The sequence below is a fragment of the Balaenoptera borealis genome, assembly GCF_965194805.1.
Source record: "Balaenoptera borealis genome assembly, chromosome: 1".
Classification (NCBI taxonomy): Eukaryota; Metazoa; Chordata; class Mammalia; order Artiodactyla; family Balaenopteridae; genus Balaenoptera; species Balaenoptera borealis.
The window spans coordinates 1523921-1547711 of NC_138860.1; the positions used below are offsets into that span (position 1 = coordinate 1523921).

The 23791-nt window shown below is 44.7% G+C and overlaps 1 protein-coding gene across 5 annotated transcripts in view; it reads right to left on the reverse strand.

Moving 5' to 3' along the window:
• The window catches only part of IPO9 (importin 9), a 47025-nt gene extending 23528 nt beyond the window's left edge, over positions 1-23497 (reverse strand). The window contains exons 1-10 of one of the 5 annotated variants that reach the window (XM_082393044.1): positions 23291-23497; positions 19509-19617; positions 5972-6033; positions 5663-5749; positions 4731-4932; positions 1959-2047; positions 1169-1255; positions 544-663; positions 331-431; positions 87-145 (exon numbers count right to left, since the gene is read on the reverse strand). In XM_082393044.1, coding sequence (XP_082249170.1) covers positions 87-145; positions 331-431; positions 544-663; positions 1169-1255; positions 1959-2047; positions 4731-4932; positions 5663-5749; positions 5972-6033; positions 19509-19617; positions 23291-23434 — 1060 coding nt within the window. In that variant the 5' untranslated portion in view covers positions 23435-23497. Of the gene's footprint in view, positions 1-86; positions 146-330; positions 432-543; positions 664-1168; positions 1256-1958; positions 2048-4730; positions 4933-5662; positions 5750-5971; positions 6034-19508; positions 19618-23271 lie in introns of those variants that run through there. The other 4 variants (XM_082393040.1, XM_082393042.1, XM_082393041.1 and 1 more) reach the window with 4 other exon arrangements.
• Between the last annotated feature and the right edge of the window lie 294 nt (positions 23498-23791).

Below are 23791 nucleotides of genomic sequence, written 5' to 3' on the forward strand. Positions count from 1 at the left end.
CTCTAAGTTCCTGCCTCTGTTCTGTCTTTTCCTGGCTCCCTTTCCCACTAAGTGGTACACCTGTTAAGATTAGACACACCACATACCATCAGAATCCACAGGATCTTCTACTTCCTCTGTGTAATTTACTTCTGTCCTCACATAAGTACAATGAAGAGTAAAGAAACAGAATCTGGAGTCTGCTTTAGACATACTCTACAAGGGAATGCTGTACACTCCAACACTAGGAGTAGACATTTTAAGAAAGTGGAACCACATGAACATTAAGACCCAAAGCTAGATTCCCAACTATGGGGGTGGCAGGTCCCTTCAACCTTCTGGAAAGGATATAAAGCTGCACTTTCAGTTAGGGTGTTCCAAACAATAGGCAGAATTTGCTGCATGGAGGACACCATGTGCTTTGGGAAGTTTTTCACCAGGGCTGTCACTGCCTGAGAAGTTAAAGAGAAAAAACCCCAAGAGTTACAAGTGATATGGGAGAAAAATCACTGATTTCAGACCACTCTTCAAACCCCCAGCATCTCCATCGCAGTAAATGCTTACCTTCAGGACTTCCATCTTAAACCCGCTGTCAGACGTGGGGCCGTCTGGTATCTGGAGGGCCTGGACAAAGGCCTCTGTGAACTGCTGCACCACAGGGAAGATCAGGACTTTGGCCGCACCCTGGCGGCAGAAACCAAAGTCAGTACTGGACGCAGCCCGAATCACGGCTCACTGCATGCACCAAACACCGAGACCCATGCTGTTTCCAGACCCCTTCAGGCTCGGGCCTCAGTCAGAAGGTCGTGTCCCCAAGGTCACTGGGGGTGTCCCCAAGGCCTGCTGTGACCGTATCCAACACCGGCAGCCCCTCACCAGGAGCTTCTGCAAAGCTAGTACATAAGGCCAGCTTCTCAATCCCAGGGACTGGTGTTTTTCAGCTAGCTGGTTCCACATGGGAGACAGATAAAAGAGCAGTGAAGTTCTGGGTGATGACTAGCGTGAAAAGGATGCAGGAGGGGGTGTTAGAAAAACTAAGGCTCAGACGAAAGGAAACTAAGCTACATGCAGACGAGGAACTTAACCAGAACATTCACTGCACCCACAACACGGCGAGTGTCCGTCCCGGCGCTGCTGTGCTGGAGACCTCTAGGCAGGCCGTCTGTCACCAACCTAAAGGCTCACTCACCTTCTCCAGTTCCTCCATGTTACAGATCATATGGGCACACGTGGTAAAAATCTCCACGGCTCGGGAACGGGTTCGAATACCATACACCTGGAAACAAGTTACAGTGTAGCCATGAGACTGGTGGGCGTGCGTGCGTGCATGCGCGCGTGTGTGTGTGACTAAACTGTGACTACTCAATCCTGACATGGGACTGGATCCCCTAGAGAGACAGGAAATGTCAATCACTCATGTCCAGGAGACAGACTTCTTCTGTAATCCAGAGAATGAAAGGCAGCACGATGTCAGAACTTATTAGAATCAGCCTTATATATAGGCCTCTGTGGGTTAATTTGACAAAAATACGAAGCTGGGTACGGCTTGAAACCCCAACACGGTCAACGTATTTCTTTCAAAACATAGCCCTTGGCTGGGGACGGAGAGGAGTAGGGAGCTTAACCAAAGGCATACAGAGTAAAGTAAGGGCTTATCGGGTGCAGTGCAGGGGTAGACTTGTTTCCAAGCACTCGGCTGAGGTGGGCCAGCTCGCGTGGGCTGCCTGGGGAGAGGCCAAGGCAGCACCCAGGCAGCAGGGTGAGATGTGAGGAGAGACTGCAGCTACTTCACTCTCTCATCACAGGTTGTCCTCGTAGTTGTAAGTGAAGGCCTGAGTATCATCCCAGCTCAGGCTTTGTCAGTTCCTGTCTTCAGGTTTGGGGATCGGCAGCCAACACAACGGGCTCCCCCTGAGCGGGGGCGGCCGGCCAGAGCCTGAGCAGCTCTGCCTGCTGGACGGCGCAGCTGAGACTCGTACCTCGGCCATGGTGAAGATCTTGTACATCTCTGGGAGAATGACAGGAGCAACCAGCGGCATCTGGGTGTCTGTGACTTCTCGAGTGAATTCTACAGAGAAGAAAGCCCCGCTTTACAAAGACATTCCGTGTGAAAATTGTTGAACTGCTTCTAGGCGGCACACAGGGAAAGACGCTGGCTGGGAGACTTACCCTGGCGTACGGAAGTAGTGCCAATCATTGGTTAGAAGGGAAAGAGAACGCAGAGATAAAGGAGAATACACGAGAGTAAGAAAGAAAACCTGTAACGGAACTGTGTCAAAATCCTCGTGAGGCTGCCTTAGGAAAATTTGGAATTAATCTAGTTTGTGCCCGCTGTCACCATCCAGGTGCACTTGGAGGCGTCTCACCTTTGTTCCACTTTCAATACCCTGCCCAAGAAGCTGTTCTGACGCACACAGTAAAGTCTGTGCAGACTTACCTGGCTTGAGCTCCACCCTGCAGATGGGGACGATGCCTACTGACCTAGAGGTCAGGCCACTGTTCAGAGGAAGAGAAGGGGGTTTATACCCCGTGAAGGCGGCAAAGAGCACCCTGGCCGCGGAATGAGACTTGAGGAAGGTGAGGCAAATGTGGGTACTAGCTTTCCCTTCACTTCCAAAACCTCACAAGGCACCGAGACAGCAAGCAGGGCTCTGGATTGTGTCGCTGAGCATGGAATACAAGCCCTCGAGTCCCAGTGTCCTCTCATTTATCTGCTGCTTAACCAACCACATTCATTACTCTCATGATCATTCTTGATAGACTCAATTTATCAACACTTTACAAGCTTAAGTCCAAAATAAGTTTTCTGGAGTCACTCATCAGGTCAGAAAAAGCATGGGATGCCAGCGACATCAGTCTCCAAAGTTCCTTGAGAGCAAAGAGAAAGCTGAGGCTCATGGATCACTCATTTCAACTCCTGGCGGCTGTGTTTGCATTTCCTTCACACCATTAGCCTTAGCTGTCATTTATAGACAGCTAAGTTTAATGGGAAGCCTTATTAAATTAGAGAGACTGGGACAGTACCTTAAACAGCCCTGACGAGAATCAGACCCATTCTCCTGCTGGGCTCCTGCCCACACACCAGTACCCTGCCCCCTGCACGCACACCTGAGCCGCAGCTGCCGGAGTGCGGCCCAGCCTCGCGTGAAGGCGCGTGGAGCAGCTATTTGGGAGTGGAGGCTGGCAGCGACCCACGTGCAGGAGAACACACACTTCCCCAGCTCTTTCCCTGTGGCTGACAGAAAAGTCTTCTCACGGAACAATGATTTCCTTAGTCAAGCACAACAAGGGCTCTTGAGCAAGCCAACTGTATATACAAATGTACAACTATTTTTTTCTCCAGGTTTTTAAAGAAGAAGCTGAACTTTGTGTTGGAAGACTGGAAGGGAATAGGCTTCCTTTCCTTAGTAGAAAACAGGTCTGTTAATTGATATTTTGGCATCATGAGCTTGTAAATAAAGAATCCTAGAAGGCTCATTCCACGGAGAGGGGTAGGAGAAGTCACCTGAATAATACGCCGTACAAGAGAAACAAGGGCGATAAGCAAGGCAGGGAACGTCTGGGCAAGGAGCATTTGACCTTTTCAGTAGGTCAGCTCTATGCCCTGAGCACCTGTCACATGTAATCAATAAAAATACACTGGGTGGTGCAAAAAGGCAGCTGGGGCACGGGAAGAGGGGGTCTGAAACAAAAGGAGAGGGGTGATTTGCTTTTGGACATAGAACTGGTATTATCTACTATCAATATTAGATGGACTAGTAAAATTGGGCCCAAATGCCCAAATCAGTTTAGTAAACTGACTGACACTCAGAAAAGGTTGAAGCGGCATTCATAACTATGTATGAATACCTTTCAGGTAAGCTAGCGGATCACGGAGAAGGAGGTAAGACGGGTGAGACTTCCGCAAACTTATATAAACAGAAAGCAATGTGGTTTCTAACAGATCAGTACCCAGTGGCTAAGGTCCACATAAGGATTCCCTGAAAGCCAAGGAGAGCAGTGACCCCACATGGGGGACAGGAAGCAAGGCAGAATTTGCAAGAGACTGGGAGACTCAGGCCACACCTGGGGGTACTTAAGGACAGGTCCTGTGAGGGGCTGATAGGTCAGCCAAGCTTAGGAGAGCTGTTCACTAAGTCTCCTTGGACTCAAAGTCCAAGTATTTCTCTCAACCTCTCAGAACAGAAAGAAAGAAAAGACACCAAAGACTACATATTTTTCTAAGCTGGCCAAACGAAGATCAGGATTGTAGAGTGGGACTGTTTTTATCTTTTCTTATATCTCCATAAAAATTCAACTTGACTATTCTTAACTTTGCCTTGGTTGAACCAAGTAGAAAAATAATATATAATAATGATGATAATCATAATGGCTAAAATCCACTGTGTGCTACCACAGGTCACTTTACATAGACTAGCTCACTATACCACCAAATGTTCCTTTGAGGTGGATACCATCATTACCTGAATTTTACGCACAAGGAAACTCAAAGCTCAAGAGACGAAGTAGGTTGGGTCAAGGTTAAGCCAGACTGTGAACTGAAGTCTGCGTGCTTCACCGCCACACGTGACTCTTCCCTGAGTGGGAAGGGCTGGCAGCGGCAGAAGCACACCACCAACCTCGTCCCCTGGGAAGGGTCACTGATTCGGGAGGACAGCCATGGAGGTGGGAGCTGGGAGCCGGGAGGAGGCGCAGCAGGGAGGGCGACGCGTGGGGTCCAAGGAGCAAAAGCAGGGGATGGTTTCCAATACCTGTAAGCACTCGCATGGCGCCGTGGACTGCGTTTAAGTCTCCGCTCACCAGCATCCCCATGAGCAGGTTGAAGAGCTGGGGCCAGGCTTCGGGCCAGTCCCAGTGAGCGATGGCTGAGACCGCATAGGCCACGCTGGAGCGCACCTTGCTTATCGACTCTCTCAAGCCATTGGGCAATAGCTCCCGGATGACAATTTTTGCCTGGAGAGGAGAAAAGCCCACCTGCCCTTAGACCAGGTTATAAAGTGAGCGGCAGAGTCCTATCCAGTTCATGTGCTGGAAAAGCAATGTGTACAAGACACTGCATATCTATGGAAAACTCCAATACACCAACTGGACAAGTAATTCATCCAGAGAGTTTAACTATGGTCTCTAAACTTACACTGTCCATTATGGTAGCCACCAGCTACATGCGGCCATTTCAATGTACATTAATTAAAATTAAATGAAGTTAACAATTCAGCTCATCAGTTGCCCTAGCCATGTTTTAAGTGCTCAGCACCCGCACGTGACCAGCAGCTGTCCTGGACAGCACAGACACAGAACGTTTCCACAACGGCAGGAAGCTCCAATGGACGGTGCTGCTCTAGACCTTATACCTCGGAATTTCCTGGGGGCCCAGCGTGGTTGCACAGTACTGGACTAAGCAGAAACATTACTTCATGTAACCCTCAAACAACTCTCTAAAGGGGGAATTTTGTATGTAGGAAATTGAAGCTTACAAGTTAAAATATTTTTTGAGTATTTCATAGCTAGTAAAAGGCAAACTGGCGCCTGCACCCAGGTCCGCCTGGCACTCGAGCTCTCTCATCTGTAACATGGCTCCCACAGTGCCAGCTACCAGTCACTCCACGGCCTTCTGATAGCTCCTCGTGGTCAGAGAACGGCCCGCACATCTCCACAGGCAGACAAGTCGAGTACCTCTCCTCACCCTTTCTGTGGTCTCAGGAGGCCTGAACCTCTCCGACTGGGCACACCAGTGAGTCTCCACGTACTGTTTCAAGATGACTGATGCCAGCTGTGAAAAGAGTAAGCCAAGGAGCACAGCAAGAAAAGGACTCTCTTCACACATACAAACCATACACACGGCCCGATATATTCATCTGAAGTCTATCTAAATCTGGTATAAAATTCTAAGTTATTTATAAAGTGGCCTTATTCTTTCACTTTCCCATAAGAAAGTTTCACCACCAAGTAAAGGGAAATTACTTATAAACTGGGCCAATCAGTCTCGACTTACCTGACGGATCGCCAATGCCCCCTGGGGATCTACGGTCAGCTCTGCCAGGTGAACACCAAATTCTGGAAGGGAAAAGTCTATTGTGAGTCCAAGAGCGCCCAGGAAAGCCAGAGCGGTTTACTGAGCTCTAACCCTGATGCCAACAGGAAAGATTTCAGAGGAGCTTGATTCAGTGGCTCCAAGAGTGCTGATGACTGCTCAGATTGGCTCCTCTAAGCAAGAGAAGCAGGGCAGGGCTGCTCGCAGTGAACAGTCCAGCACCTGTCACTTCCTCCAATCGCTGCACAGCCGTCTTGCCTTCCAAGGTAGCGATGCACATAGTATCTAACCAAAAACCACTGCTATCTAACCCCAAAGGAAAATTAAAAGGTGAGACTTCAGGAGTTGTCCAGATATACACCACCAGAGAAGAGATGATTAAGTCTAAGAAAATCTGGCCTTCACAGGCTTAGTCCTAAAAATACAACTGTCATAAGTGAGCAGTTTCTAACAAGCAACGTAAGCAGTAATCTCGAAATGCACATTGGGAGGCTACAAACAACTCTGACTCCCAAATTAAAATTTAGATCCTTCAATGAATCCCTATCAAAATCCCAATGACGTCTTTTTGCAGAAATAGAAAAACCCATCCCGAAATTCATATGGAATCTCAAGGGACCCCAAATAGCCAAAATAATCTTGAAAAAGAAGACCAGAACTGGAGGACTCACACAAATCTACAGCAATCAATACAGTGCGGTACTGACATAAAGACGGTCATACAGATCAACGGAACAGATCACTCAACGCGGAAAGAACAGTCTTTTCAACAAATGGTGCTGGGACAACTGGATATCCATGTGCGAAAGGAGTAAGTTGGACCCTTACCTCACATCATATACAAAAATTAACTCAAAATGGGTCAAGGACCTAATAAGGCCTAAAACAATGAAACTCTTAGAAGAAAACATAGGACAAAAGCTTCATGACATCATGACATTAGATTTGGCAATCATTTCTTGGATGTGACGCCAAAGGCACGGGTAACAAAAGAAAAACTAGACAAACTAGACTTCATGAAAATTAAAAAATGTTGTGCATCATAGGACACTATCAGCAGAGTAAAGCAGCTACCCACAGAATGGGAAAACTTGCAAATAGGTATGTAATAAGCCATTAACATCCAGTTATATAAAGAAATTCTATCACTCAACAACAACAAAATGACCCAACTAAATGATGGGCATAAGACTTGAATAGACATTTCTCCAAAGATATATGAAGGCCAAAAAGCACATGAAAAGATGCTCAACATCACTAATCATTAGGGAAATGAAAAGCAAAACTGAGGTACCACCTCACATACATTAGGATGGCCGCTATCAAAAAAACAGAAAACTGCCACCAGAGAGGATGTGGAGAAACTGGAACCCTTGTGCACTGTTAGTGAGAATGCAAAAGGGTACAGCCGCTGTGGAGAACAGTACAGCGCTGGCTCCTTAAAAATTTTTAAATAGAATTACTATATGATCCAGCAAATTCCACTTACGGATATATACCCGAAAGAAATGCAAGCAGTGCCTTGAAGAGATATTTATTTGTATGCCATGTTCACAGCAGCATATTTCATAATAGCTAAAATGTGGAAGCAACCCAAGTGACCATCGACAGATGAATGGATAAGCAAAATGTGGTCTATATGTACAATGGAATTTTTTTTTTTAATAAATTTATTTATTTATTTTTGGCTGTGTTGGGTTTTCGTTTCTGTGCGAGGGCTTTCTCCAGTTGCGGCGAGTGGGGGCCACTCTTCATCGCGGTGAGTGGGCCTCTCACTGTCGCGGCCTCTCCCGCTACGGAGCACAGGCTCCAGATGCGCAGGCTCAGTAGTTGTGGCTCATGGGCTTAGTTGCTCCGTGGCATGTGGGATCTTCCCAGACCAGGGCTCGAACCCGTGTCCCCTGCATTGGGAGGCAGATTCTTAACCACTGTGCCACCAGGGAAGCCCTGTACAATGGAATATTACTCAGCCTTTAAAAGGAAGGAAATTCTGCAATAGGCTAAGACAACTGCTCTAATGGATGAACCCTGAGGACAGTACGCGAAGTGGAACAAGCCAGTCACAAAAAGACAAGTACGTATGTACCCACTTACATGAGGTACTTACAGTAGTGAAAATCATAAAGACAGAGAGTAGAATGGTGACTGCCAGAGGCTGGGGGAGGGGGAATTGGAAAGGTACTGTTTAACGAGTATCGAGTTTCAGTTTTACAAGAAGAAATGGGGATAGTTGGCAGTGAGGGCTGTACAACAATGTGAATGTATTTAATACCACTCAACTGTGCACTTCAAGAAGGTTAAGATGATAAATTTTATATTAAGTGTATTTTACCACAAGAAAAAAAGTTTGAATTTAGATCTAATTTATACTTGCAAAGGAGTAAATTATCAAATATGTATTTGTGAAAAGAGGAAGCAGAATGTAAGACCAAGAGCGCATCCTAATTTTCGCATCTTGCCTTCCAGGGCTGCGCGATCCAATATGGCAGCCATCAGCTACAAGTGGCTACTGAGGACCTGAAATGCGGCCTCCGAGAACTGACATGTGCTGGAAATGTAAGACATGCACCAGACTGCAAACGCAGTATGAAACAAAATACTGTGGAATATTTTAGTAAAGTTTATATCGATTACATATTGAAATAATACACTGCATACATTTGGTTAAATGATTACAGTATTAAAAATGAATTTTACCTGTTTCTTTTTTACCCTTTAGCTACTAGATGATTAAAACGTTCATGTGACTCATTCTTCCTACTGGACAGCACTTTTTTGAGAATGGACAGCAGCTTTCAGAACTACTTGGTCGTGGCAGGTGCACAGGTTACAACAGGCTCACCATCCCACTTGAGAGCTATGATCAGTGGGGTTAAAGCCTGGGCCCTGAGCTGCTGTGGCAATCTCTATCCAAATTCCAATGGCGCTTTCCACAGAAACAGAACAAACAATTCTAAAATCAGCATGGAACCACAAATGACCCAAACAGCCAAAGCAATCCTGAGAAAGAATAAAGTTAGAGGCATCACGCTCCCTGATTTTAAATTGTATTACAAAACTGTAGTAATCAAAACAGTGTGGTATTGGCATAGAAAAAGACATACAGATCAATGGAAGAGAATAGAGAGCGTAAAAATAAACCCACACATACATGGTCAGTTAATTTATGACAAAGGAGCCAAAAATATACAATGGGGAAAGGAGAGACTCTTCAACAAATGGTGCTGGGAAAACTGAACAGCCACATGCAAAAGAATGAAACTGGACCACTATCTCACACCATACACAAAAATCAATTCAAAGTGGATTAAAGATTTGAATGTAAAAGACCTGAAATCATAAAACTCCTTGAAGGAACCACAGGCAGTAAGTTCCTTGACATTGGTTTTGGTGATTTTTTTTTCATTTGACACCAAGATTAAAGGCAACAAAAACAAAAACAAAAACAAGTGGGACTACATCAAACTAAAAAGCTCTGCACAACAAAGGAAACCATCAACCAAATACAAAAGCAACCTACCGAATGGGAGAACATATTTGCAAATCATGTATCTGTTAAGGGTTTAATATACAAAATATATGAAGAACTCATACAATTCAATAGCAAATAAAACTGGATTTTAAAATGGGCAGAGGACCTGAATATACACTGTTCTAAAGACCTAGAGATGGCCAACAGACACATGAAAAAGATGCTGAACAACACCAATTATCAGGGAAATGCAAATCAAAATCACAATGAGATAAACTCACACCTGTCACAATGGCTATTATCAAAAAGATAAGCAATAACGGGACTTCCCTCGTGGTGCAGGGGATAAGACAGGGGGTGTGGGTTCGATCCCTGGTCAGGGAACTAGATCCCACATGCATGCCATAACTAAGAGTTCGCATGACACAACTAAGTAGCCCTGGAGCCACAACTAAGGAGCCTGCCTGCCACAACTAACACCCAGCACAACCAAATAAGTAAATAAATACATATTTTAAAAAAAAAAGGATAAGCGATAACAAGTGTTGACAAGAATGTGCAGAAAAGGGAACCTTTGTGCATTGTTGGTGGAAATGCAAAATGGTGCAGCCACTATGAAAAACAGTATGGAGGTTCCTCAAAAAATTAAAAATAGAGCTACCATTTAAGGCAGCAATTTCACTTCTGGGTGTTTATCCAAAGAAAACGATAACACTAACTCAAAAAGATATATGCACCTCGTGTTCATCGCAGTACTATTTACAATAGCCAAGATATGGAAACAACCCAAGTGTCAAGTGTCCACCGATAGGTGAGTGCATAAAGAATATGTACGTGGTATGTATGTATATGTATGTGAGTACAGATACACACATGCACACACACACACACACACACACACACACAAAATGGGATATTAGTTAACCACAAAGAAGAATGAAATCTTGCCACTTACAACACTACAGATGGACCTTGAGGGCATTATGCTAAGTAAAGTAAGTCAGACAGAGAAAGACAAATACCATATGATCTCACTTATATGTGGAATTTAAAACAAACAAAACAAAACAAAACAAACAAGCTCACAAACGCAGAGAACACAATGGTGGTTGCCAGAAGCTAGAGATGGGGGGGTGGGCAAAATGGGTGAAGAGAGTCAAAAGGTATAAATTTCCAGTTATAAAATAAGTCACGTGGAAGTAACGTGCAGCATGTCAACTACAGTTAATAATACCGTGTTGCATGTTTGAAAAGTTGCTGAGACTAGATCTTAGAAGTTTTCATCACAAGAAAAACAAAAATTCCGTAACTAAAAAAAAAAAAAAAAATCAGTTCTTGTGCTATTATTTTTATTGCCCATCATGAGTACATTGTTTGGCTTTCTCATCGACGTAACTAAAGTTACTTTCCATGGTAAGTGCTAACTATCATAATTAGATTCCACTGAAATAGCCATCCAAAGGGTATTTATGCAATACAAAAGCTTAATATCAGGAAAAAGTTGTTCCAGGCAACGTTCCATGTTCAAGGCTTATCCAGGTAAGCAGGTGAAAAACTACTGAAAATGATCTATGCCTATTTTTAAAATTAATTAATTAATTTTTGGCTGTGTTGGGTCTTCATTGCTGCGTGCAGGCTTTCTCTAGTTGCGGCGAGAGGGGGCTACTCTTCATTGCAGTGCAGAGGCTTCTCATTGTGGTGGCTTCTCTTGTTGTGGAGCACGGGCTCTAAGCACACGGGCTTCAGTAGTTGTGGCACGCAGGCTCAGTAGTTATGGCTTGCGGGCTCTAGAGCGCAGGCTCAGTAGTTGTGGCACACAGGCTTAGTTGCTCCGTGGCATGTGGGATCTTCCCGGAACAGGGCTCAAACCCGTGTGCCCTGCATTGGCAGGCAGATTCTTAACCACTGCGCCACCAGGGAAATCCCTATGCCTATTTTTTAAAAATTTTATTTATTTATTTATTTATTTTTAAATGAAACGTATCTGATTTAGTTAAGATTTCCTCTCTTTTAAATTTATTTATTATTATTTATTTATTTTTTGGCTGTGTTGGGTCTTCATTTCTGTGCGAGGGCTTTCTCTAGTTGTGGCAAGCAGGGGCCACTCTTCATCGTGGTGCGCGGGCCTATCGCGGCCTCTGCTGTTGCAGAACACAGGCTCCAGACGCGCAGGCTCAGTAGTTGTGGCTCACGGGCCCAGCTGCTCCGCGGCATATGGGATCTTACCAGACCAGGGCTCGAACCCGTGTCCCCTGCATTGGTGGGCTGATTCTCAACCACTGCACCACCAGGGAAGCCCCCTATTTTTTTTAATGTTTAATTTTGAAATAATTTTTAGACTTAAAGTAGTTTCCTCCAATGCGTGACAGTCTTATTCTTTCCTTGTCTTCTATGACCCGACCACTTTTGATAAGTAATGGTCAGTATTTTGTAGAACACATCTTGATGTTCATTCGACTGACGTCTCCTCACGATCAGATTGAGGTTATTCATTTTTGGCAAGAATATCAGGGAAGTGATGCTGTGTCCTTAACATATCATAATGTTGATAAATTTTCTTATTGGTAATGTTAACCATGACCACTTGGTACTGTGGGGTCTGCTGGATTTTCCACGGTAAAGGTACTGTCTCTCCCTTTACAAATGACAAAAATCTTCAGAGAGATGCTTTGAGATTATGTTCATATCCTGTTTCTCTTCAAACACTCACTGATTGATTTTAGCACCCATCTGTGGATCCTGCCTGCAACAATTATTACTGTGTTGTTTGTCCCGTGGTGCTTTTGTGTTTCTTATTCTCTTTACACTTACTAATTACTTGCAATTCTTTTGTAAGGAAGCACTGTCCTGTCTCCTTTATTTATTTCGACCCGTGTGGACACATGCTTACTCATTTCACTCCATGAGTTTTAACCCAACACTCTCATTATTTGTTCTGTTGCTCAGCTGTTCCACTGTGGCCATCAGCACACCTTCTTGCAGGCCTTTCCACATGCTCCCATCGTTTTTCAAGCCCTTCCTTACATTCTGTTCTCACAGGATATTCTAGGCTCACCTTGTATTTTCTCTGCCTAAACCCTGGTATCAACTTTTCCTCCAAGGAGCCCTGGTGCTTTTTAGTGGAGAATGCTATTTAGAAATCAAGATCTGGGCGCTAGGTGTGCTCACTGCTTCTGGGATGTCACTGCTCCTAGGCCCCCTCAGAGAACAGCACTACGACATATATGTATGCATACTAACCTATGCTTACACATACATCTGTCCATCCATCCGCCTGCCAATCCATCCATCTATCTACTGATAACTCAAATGCCAATCCAATATCTCAAGGTTCACTCTGCTTGTCCTCCTTATTTGTAATGCTTTCTCTGATAGTGATAAATCTGGCTCTCATTATCTACAATAAAATTACTTATTTGTTCAATCTTAGTATACACAGAAACTAATTACAGAACTATTAACACATACTCCTGTGAAAAACAGATATATTAAGTGGAGTATAATTTCTGTGTACAGTTCTTTTTGACTTGAGTCTTACAATATGCAGTCAAAATACTATTTTCCAGGGACTTCCCTGGTGGTGCAGTGGTTAAGAATCCACCTGCCAATGCAGGGTACACGGGTTCAAGCCCTGGTCCAGGAAGATCCCACATGCCGCGGAGCAACTAGGCCCATGCATCATAGCTACTGAGCCTGCGCGTCGCAACTACTGAAGCTCGAGCACCTAGAGCCCGTGCTCTGCAACAAGAGAAGCCACCGCAATGAGAAGTCCAGGCACCACACTGAAGAGTAGCCCCTGTTCACAACTAGAGAAAGCCCGTGAGCAGTAACAAAGACCCAATGCAGCCAAAGATAAATAAAATTTAAAAAACAAAAAACCAAAATACTATTTTCCAAAGTTACTTAGGTTAGTTCTTTCCTCCCACAACACCTAGTAGTAGTTACACTGTTCATCTGTAATACAGTTAGGTTCATTTGTTACTAATTGTACCCTTCCATTGTTTGATTTTAATTATTAACTTATTTTGGGGGGTATGTAAAACTTTATTATGATTCTCAGAGTTAAAGCTACACAAAAAGGCACATTCCAAGAAGCACTGCTCCCTCCTCATCCCTATTAACTTCCTTCCATCCTTTCCCCAGCCACTCCATGTAGGTAACCAATCAGTTTCTGGTTTATCTTTTCTGTAATTCTTTTGCATAAACAAGCAGATACATGTGTATTTTCTTGTACCCTCTTGTTTACATGAAAAGTAGTATATTATACTCTTTTGCACTTTGCTTTTTTTCAGTTAACATTATAATCTGGAAACCATTCCAAAACAGTTCCTCAAGATTCCTTATTCTTTTTTACGGCTGCATAATATACCACTGTATGGATACACATACATTTTCAGCCATTTTCCTATATATGGGCAGTTAGATTGCTTCCAATTATTGTGCTTTTATAAACAACGTTGCAGTAAATAATAGTGTGCAGTATGTATTTTTATATTGTTAAATGTATATCTTCAGGGTAGATTCCCAGAAGTGGGACTGCTGGGTCAAAATTAAGTGCATTTGCCCAACATAGCCATAAATAAATAAATTAATTAATTAAAAAAAAAAAAAAAAGAAAAGAGCCTCTTATTAAAAAAAAAAAAAAAAAGTAAGTGCATTTGTAGTGTTGTCAGGTGTGGCCAAATTTCCCTCAAGAAGGACTGCACCAATGTGCATTCCCACTAGCACTGTTAAACAGTGTTTCTCCAGGACTTCCCTGGTGGCGCAGTGGTTAAGAATCTGCCTGCCAATGCAGGGCACACGGGTTCGAGCCCTGGTCCGGGAAGATCCCACATGCCGCGGAGCAACTAAGCCCGTGCACCACAACTACTGAGCCTGCGCTCTAGAGCCTGCAAGCCACAGCTACTGAGCCTGCGTGCCACAACTACTGAGCCTGTGTGCCACAACTACTGAAGCCTGCACGCCTAGAGCCCATACTCTGCAACAAAGAGAAGCCACCGCAATGAGAAGCCCACGCACCGCAATGAAGAGTAGCCCCGGCTCGCCACAACTAGAGAAATCTCGCGTGCAGCAACGAAGACCCAACGCAGCCAAAAATAAATAAATAAATTAAAAAAAAAAAAGTGTTTCTCCACAACCTCACCAACAGAACGTGCTTTAAAATTTTTGCCAGTCTGATAGAGGAGAAATGATATCTTAATGTTGTTTAATTTGTATTTCTCTAAATCATGAGTGACTTTAAACTATTTGTGTGTGTTTGAGTACCTTTTTAATGACACTTAGGAGGAGGGGTGATTTCTCTGTCCATTCCCCACCCCCTCATTTTTCTATTGAGGTTTTGGTCCTTTGTTTCTCAATTTTTAAGAGTTCTTTATATATTAAGGATATTACCCTTTTGTCTGTGGTATATGCTGTGAAAATTTCTCTCACTTTGTCAGCTGTCTTCTGACTTAAAAAAAATTTCATCTCTATTTATTTCTTCTGAGCTTGTTTTGAGATCCAAGTTTCTAATGTATAATTTCCCTTCTCCCTCAGGAACTCCTGTTCACATCTCTTGCAGGGCAGGTCTGCTAGTAATGAAGTCCCTCAATTTTTGTTTGTCTAAGAAAGTCTTAATGCTTCAGTTTCGAAGGCTGATTTCAGTGGATACAGAATTCTAGGTGGTAATATTTTTCTATCATCACTTGAGATATCTCACTCCACTCTTCTCTTGCTTATATGGCTTCTGAAGAGCGGTCCAATGTAATTGTTAATTCTTGTTCCTCTGTGGGTAAGGTACTATTTTCCTCTGACTCCTTTCAAGATATTCTCTTTGTCTTTGGTCTTCTGCAGTTTGAATATGATAGGCTTAGGCATAATTTTGTTTTGTTGGTACTGACTTTTTATATGGTTTTTTTAAAATTTATTTTTATTTTATTTTATTTTAGGCTGCATTGGGTCTCCGTTGCTGCGTGCAGGTTTTTCTCTGGTTGCGGCGAGCAGGGGCTACTCTTCGTTGCAGTGCGCGGGCTTCTCATTGCGGTGGAGTCTCTTGTTGCAGAGCACGGGCTCTAGGCACACGGGCTTCAGTAGTTGTGGCTCGCGGGCTCTAAAACGCAGGCTCAGTAGTTGTGGCGCACGGGCTTAGTTGCTCCGTGGCATGTGAGATCTTCCCGGACCAGGGATTGAACCCGTGTCCCCTGCACTGGCAGGCAGATTCTTAACCACTGAGCCACCAGGGGAGCCCTATATGGTGTTTTTTGTCATGAAAATTAAAATTTTAATGTAGTCAAATTTATCAATCTTTTACTGCCTCCGGATTTTGAGTCATAGTTAGAAAGCCTTTCTTTATGCCAAGGATAAAGAAAAATTCACCCGTATTTTCTTCTAAAACTTTTATGGTTTCATGTTTTAAATATTTAGATTCCTAATCATTTGAAGCTAATTTTTTGTATGGTGTGAGATACTGATCTAATTCCAAATGGCTACCCAATTGTCCCAGCACCTTTATTAAAAGGTCCATCTTTACCCCAATGATTTGAGATGCCACCTTTATCAATACTACATTTCCATAGTTACTCGTGTCTACTTCTGGACTTTCTATTTTATTCCACAGTTCTATTTGCCTATTTGTGTGCCAGTGCCACACTGCTTATTTTAATTATAGAGGCTTTACATAATGTTTTAACGTCTGGTAGAACTAGTCTCTTCTCACAGTTTTCCTTTTTTGGTGTTTTTGGAGCTATTTCTCCCAAGCTTATTTTTCTATAAACTTCAGAGTCAACCTTTCTCACTCATCTAGAATGCTGAGCTGCCCTATCCAAGGACAGCACACACCTTTCCTTTTCATGTCTGCTTTGAAGGCTTTCAGGCATGTTTAAAAAGTTTCCCCTAATACGTTTTTGCACGTTTCCTGTTAATTTTATTCCTAAGCATTTAATCTTTCTGTTGCTATTGTAAAGGGTTTTTAAAAAAACACCATTATATTTTCTAACCTTTTACTGTTTGTGTATATGAAGGCTACTGTTTTTTATATTTTAATTTTTTGTATTTTTAATTTATGCTACCTTACTGAATTCTTAGATTCTTAACTCTTTCTTATTACACCCTCATTTTAAGCTTCAGTTACTGATACAACCTTATGGCACCTATCATTTCACTCAGGAAAGGAGAATTTTCGCAAGACCACTGAAAAAGCCGCCACATTCTTTCTAAAGCATTTATTAAGCGATTAAATCACAAGCAAACACTTCACACCTGCAGAATTACCGCTAAAGATACTGAAATCCATTCTAATTCTTAGGGTTAATCTGGCTACTTCAGCCTCTGGTAAGTCTAAAAAACCCATTTTTAACAGAATAAACAGTAGGTGCCTACAACTCAAAGATATGGGAATCAACTTTCCAAATGGACTAAAACACAGATGAGTCAGACATAATTTAGGAAGACCTCCTGGATACCAACCAATGTTCAAGTTTAATGGAAAAAAGCACTCTAAAATGCATGTGTGGGGTCTTCCCTGGCGGTCCAGTGGTTAAGACTCCGAGCTTCCACTGCAGGGGGCATGGGTTCGATCCCTGGTCAGGGAACTAAGATCCCAGCATGTCGTGGCCAAAAAAAAAAAAAAAAAAGAGAGAGAAAGAGCACTTGGAATGCTCTGTAAGGCTCCCAGACTTCCTCTGACTTCAGATACTTGGTGTGACAACGGATGCTAACTTTATGGCCCTAAGTCTGCTAAGAATGTCACCGTCTACCCAGGCTTTAGCGCCCTGGATACTGTCAACCAATTCTGGTGAGCCTATATGAGGCCCTGCAGAATGACTATAAACATAGTCACAAATTACCTAGGCCACGCAGTACTTTCTTTTACAGCACTGTTTCAATAATTTTTGCATGGACCACTCTGATACGCGTTTTTAATGTTCCTGCCAAGAGTACAATTTCTGGATCATCACTACAGGGACAAAGTAATGAGATCAAGATAAACAAAATCTTTAATCATAAGGTGTGAAAAAGATACTGAGGTATAAAATAGGACTTTTTTGAGGAGGGTTTGAAACATGAGTGGAGACTATAAAGCTTAAACCAATCTGAATAATTTCCTCCCAATAAGCACAGATACTGCTGTCGGGTTCACGCCGAGGCTCACAGAAGGGAGAAGGAAGCAGGCCTTCTCCATCAGTCCACACTCCCACCGATCAGAAGAGTCATTACAGCAGGAAGATCAGGCAAACTCTACACAGGGGTCCTTTCTCATCAACCTGAGAACTTCAAGTTCACTCTTTTTAAAGAAAAGCTTAGTGTGAATACATGTTTTCCATTTGAGTGCCAGGAGGTGGTCGTACTCTGGTGAGGATCACAATAATTGGGAGCTCTTCATTCTAACATAATCTTTAAATTCATCTTGGCTAGGAACCTATCAAAGATCACACTCCAATTTCCACCAATCACCGTGCTTCACACATCACTGAGATTGTAAAAGATGGTGAGAGTGAAAGATCATCAGATTAAGATCCATGTGGGAGTCCAGAAACCTAAGTCAGCCAGGGGATTCATACCCACAACAAGCATTACAGAATGGATTTTCTCTGAAAGTTGATTTCCTCCACGTAGGAAAGTAGAAGCTTGAAAGTTCGAAAAACATGATTCTCTGTTCAAAAGCTTTAATGGGAAAGAAAATCTTCAAAGAGTATCATCTAAAGACAAATTTTTAAAACAGAATGGATAAACAGAATAGATTTTCTTCCCTACAGGCTCCCAGAGTTTCAAAAACAGTGACATGATTAACTCTGGTTTGGAAACCCCCCAAATTCAAAGACAAAGAGCTCATGTGCATTAGGTTACAGGGAGATATAAGAGGGAAAATATCAATTATTATTTTATTTAACCTAATTTAGTCTGTCTAGACCATATACCCATTAGAAATACAGGATATCAGTCGCCATAAAAGAGTTTCATATCATAAAATTTAATTTTATTTTTAGTTAGTTTAATTTTACCTTACTTAAAAGCTCTATGAAGCATCACTGACAAGATGTGACAGTGGTGGTGTGCGGGTGATGAACTCTGTGCTCTATAAAACTCACAGGATGAAAAGCCAGAAAAAACCCTCATGTTCTCTGACTTACTTTAACTCTGATCAACACCACTGCCTTATCCACTGATGACTTCTGTGAAGTAGGAAAATCTTATTTACAGACATTCACTTAACAGAGATCATACAATATTTTTTGAAGTATAACTACGTATATCCATAAAGAAAAATTTTAGTGTGTGTTGGGGGATTTCCAGTTTTTCTGAAATTAACATAATTTCTTTAGAAAGCATTAGAACAGCTGAATAACTTACTTTGGGATGATTAAGGCAGGGAAAATACAAGAGACACAGACAGACAGAGCTGTTTTATTCTGTCTTCCTTGAAAAGGACCAATTCCAGATTAAACTAAGATTCAATCTATGAAGTTAGGCCAAAGGGGGACATTCTCAAGTGGGCTGTATGAAGTTAGCTTTCTAAAGCCATTTTCGTTAAGAAATTTAATTTCTCTAGTTCCCTTTCCCAAGGTGAATAAGGACAGACCTGTTCGGTTAACCTGGGTTTGTACCCTGACTCTAAGTGGTTCTGGATTAACCTTTAATCCAACCCAAAATGGTAGCCTCTGACTTCCTAAGGAAACTTTTGCTCTCTCTCCTTAATCATTCTCTGGCCTTTTAGTCTCTGCCGCCCTCTCTGGTTTTCCTCGCTCCTCTTTCTCTCATTTCACCCCACTTGGCAAAAACACGATCCTTCTATAACTTGGCTGAGAAGGGAAGATCCAAAGGAGAGCATGGAGGAGAAAGGATAAGCTGAGAAATACATGCTCCTGGTCTTAAGGGTCGACTGGAGACGTGAGGCTTGGACAGTCAGGAAGGCTCCTACTAGGAAGAACTGGGGACAGGGACTGTCTGGGAAGGAGGGAGTTCTGAGGAGAGCTCTGGAGAAGTCCCCCTTTCTCACAGGGTTTTTCACAAAACCACAGCTGAAAGGAAAAAGAAAACTGCACCACTGGCCTTTTTCCGAGCGTGGCCGCCTTCCGCTCGGCTCAGTGCCCGCCACACGCCCAGGAGTGCGTCTGGATCCTGGAGGGCTCCCTTCGCAGGTGACAGTGCTTACGCTACACTGGAAGAGAGCCAGAAAAGCGCCCATGAGAACCAGAAAGCGAACTTCCACCAGCAGGATCATCTCTCTAGGCACCTAAGATGGGGAATCAACACAGATATCTCGGCAGCGTCGGATGTCAGGAAAAGCGAGGGAGGGATAATCCCCCCTCCCCAGCTCAATATAATGGTGGTGGGAGGAAAGAAAAAATGTATCTTCTGTGACATATCTGCTGGGAGCAAGACAGAAAAGACTAAGTCAAGGCCAAATGTCTTCATTTCTAACAGACAAAAGAAATAACTAAAAGAAGAAAATGACCTAGGGTCTAAATCTAGTCATATGAGAAAGTCTCTGCTACACTGGCTGGCCTGGAGAATTAAAGCTTCAGAATGGAAGCAACACATACCACCACTCAGGTGATGCTCTCAGAGGACAGTACACAGGGAAGAAAAAAAAGGAAATAACTTCGTTCTAAGATATAAAAAAAAGTCAAGCATAAATACACCAAAAAAAGAGAGCTGACATTGTCAAAAGTCACGATCTTGTAATAAGTCACACAAAAAAGAGCTCATAAAGCTGAGCAGAGAACATTAGACTTTGACGTAAGAGACCTTTGGCAGTTCACAAACTTTCCTTCTCTTTAATTACTGTGTTTATAAGATGCTTGATATGATCCCACCTAGTAAATAAAATGGAATTAGAAGAATGCTCTAACAGATCAAAAAGACTAATTCTTACTTCACTGAGGTAGAACTAAATTCCTACAAACCCTGTTGATAAAACTCAAAATCTCAGTCTTCCTAAGGAAACAAAAGGGTACCAATTATCTGTTGGAATACTGTATAGCAGAGGAACCTCCAACTTTCAAGTAATAAGTTTCTCAGTTCAGGATGTGAGTGCTGTCTGAAGAAGGTGGCTAGTGGCACCATCTCCTCTGCCACTTAGCCCTGTTAAATAGGCTTTCACTAGTCAGAAGGGTTTGCTGGGTTTCCCTCAGATTCCAAGCGACTAGGGAAAACAGCAAGCACAGGGACTTGAGAAAACCATCCCAGGACACCAGGCTGGTGGGCATAGCCTATCTTCATCCTTTCAAAATTAGCCCACTATACGAGTCAGGTGGATCTCTGACATACATACCCTTTCTTGGCTTAAGAGGACAGGTTCCCATTCTGGAAAACATGGTAACTGATAACAGGCAAGTTATTTCCCGGAAAATACCAGCTGGCAGACTGAATGACCTGGATGTACTTTGGGCTCCAGCACCTCCATTTTCTAAGATACCTGCTGCTTAAAACCTCCTCTACTCCAGAATCTGGTCAGAGCATGGCAACCTCTCTTATCTGTCCACTTGACAGCTGACCTGTGTCTTTCCCCCCAAATTAAATTAGAAATTGTTCCCTTTGTCAAAGGGAATAGATGGGTTAATCTTAAGGATCAGTTGGGACCAGTCTCCCACGTGAGGCAATAATAAGGCTCATAAAGACAGTGTGGTTATTTGAGGGGACAGAGGGACTAGAAACAACCAGATCTGGTTGTCATCCAACCTTGGGCCTCTTGGAACCAAAAAAGGATTGGAAGAACATACATAATAATAGACACCAACTCCCAGATTCCCCATCAACTCCAAGTTTTAAGGAAGTGTGTTTCCCAGGACCAGAAAGCAAGGTTTCTTCCACTGGGATAAAACTAAAACATGAAGCAACTCCAAAGGAGTGGAAAAGATTCACTCACTTGCGAGAACGGCTGCTCGCCTAGACCTGCAGGGTGTTGATCTAACAGTGGGAGCAATGCCCTGTGCGTCCTCAGGCCAGACTGCTGGCTAAAGCCGGGCTGGGAAGGCACACGCTCTGCTTTCATTAAAGGAAAAGAAACTGGCCGCGCAAAGGAAATGTGTGACACTCAGACTGAAGAGAAGACAGGAGGTACTCTGGACCCCATGGCAAAAAACAACTTGTTACAGGCCACAAGAAGGGGAAAGGAGAGAAGCAAGGTGCTGTATCTGAGGAACGGATCACCATCCGCCATCTCAAAAAGAGGTTACTGAAAGGGGTGGATTTCTATAGTTTTTCAATAAACAAAACAAATTAGACTATTTAAAAACACAAACAACCCCCAAAGGGTCCAAAGTACCACATTGAACTCCACAGACTTGATTCAACCCTGCACATCACATCCCAACCCTGTGAGTCACATGCCTTCCTACTGGGTCACCGACAGCAGGCTGCTGTGTCAAAGCCTCTCCACGGCTCGCAGCACACTGGTAGCAGGTTCCCGGTAGGTTATGGGGTGTGTGTGTGTGGGGTGTGTGTCGGTGTCTGTGTGAGAGGGAGAGAGAGAATCTATTCCTATCAGTGGCCTAGATCAAATGCAAAATTCTGCACCTCTGTTTAATTTCTTATTTTGAGACCCAAAAAGATGAAGTAAGAGAGTAGAACTTCAAGAAGATCTCAAGAAGATGGTAACTGATTTTGCCTAGATGAGACCATGGTGTTGGCTAGAGTCGAAGGGATCAGAGCCCAATCGGAGCTGCTGCCGGACAGTTCAAACACGAGCGAAGGTTCACCTTCTGTAGGAAAGCACCAGACCTATGCCTGGGGCACCGGGAACCCTGGGTGTCACTCAGGGAAGGTACCGCACCTTCAACTTTATTCAAGTAGCAACTTGAATGTGATGAGGTTCCTTTGCTCTGCCACCCTTTCTCCTTCACACGCAAGGGAGGCAGAGACGTTAGCGTGAATAAAGGAATTTCACCTAGTAGGCTGTAACAACTCCTACAGGTCAATCTGTGCACGGCTCCTCTTAGAGGATCTGACATTTCACAAGACAATGACGATTACAACTGGGCCTTCAAAATGGTCCTTAACCTGCTAGATCCCAAATCTCAACGTATTTCCAATAGAGATAATTTAGTTCTTCAAGAGCTCTCTCATGCTGCGGGAGAATATAAAATTAAATTTAAGTGAGCTTTGTCTTAAGTTCTTTTCAATAAAAACCCTCAGTCCATAGGCGGGCCAACTCCCACGGACACTCTGAGAGGTGGTGAGACCGTCCTGCTGAGCTGGAGGAGTCCGCAGGTTTGGAGTTCTGCCAGCGAAGCCCCGACAGGCCAGACGTATTCCTGACATAAACCCCGAGCGGATTTCCCTCCTCCTGTTTCAGGATCTAATGCTCTTCGGAGCGTGGCTGCCCCGGGCCTGGAGAAAGGCCCGCTCGGCAGGAACTGGAGGACAACCTCAAGCCAACGGCTTGTTTTCTCCTCCATCACTTTCAAGCTTCCAATAGGAGGAGGGGGACAAAGACACAAAGACAAAGGACGATCGGCTCCTCCGAACAGTGCCGGCCGCTCCGAAAACCGGCGGGGACGCGGCGGGGAGGGGAGGCGGCCGCACAGGCGTGATTGATTCCCGGGGAAACGTGCGGAGGCCCCGCCAGGCCCCCAGCTGACAGCCGCGCCCAGACCCGCCGTCCGGCGGAGAACGCGCCCCCGCCCCCCGCCCCCACTCCGGCCCCGCTCCCCGGCCCGGCGCCCCCGGCCCCGCGCTCCGCCCGGCCGGGCCCCAGCGGCCCCAGGCCTCCCCGGCCCACGACCTCCCCGGGCCCAGCCTCCGGCCGAAGCGCGGCCAGTAGTCAGCGCGGCCCAGACCCGCCGCCCTCGCGACGGTCCGCCTCACTCACCCTCCGTCACCTCCAGCACCTTAATCTGCTCCTCGGCGGCTGCCCGCACCTCCTGCACCGGGGACAGGATCCCGGTGAGCGTGTCCACCAACGCCTCCTTCAGCCCCTGGGCCACCGGCCCCGGCAGCCCAGAGGCCGCACCAGCTGCCGCCGCCGCCGCCATCTTGCTCCGCGCCGCGCGCCAGCCCCGCGGCCCAACCCGCCGCCGCCGGACGGCTCCTGCGCGCGGCCAATCCGCGAGGCCGTGCCTGCGCACTGGCCGGGCAAGCGCGCGTGGGCGGGGCCGCGGCCCGAACCTCCGGAGACAGCGCCACCTGCCGCGGGGACGAGAACTGCACCGTCTCCGCAGGACCCTGGCTGGGTGGCCAAGAGGCGGGGTTTCTCCTGCGGCTTAACGGCGGCTGGGCAGCCTCGCCGGGAGCGCAGCTGGTGACCTGTGACTCCACATGCACGGGTCCTTCACGCGTAAGATACCAAGTCAGGAGAGGGTGGGATGGGGATGGGTGGACGAGGCTTTAAG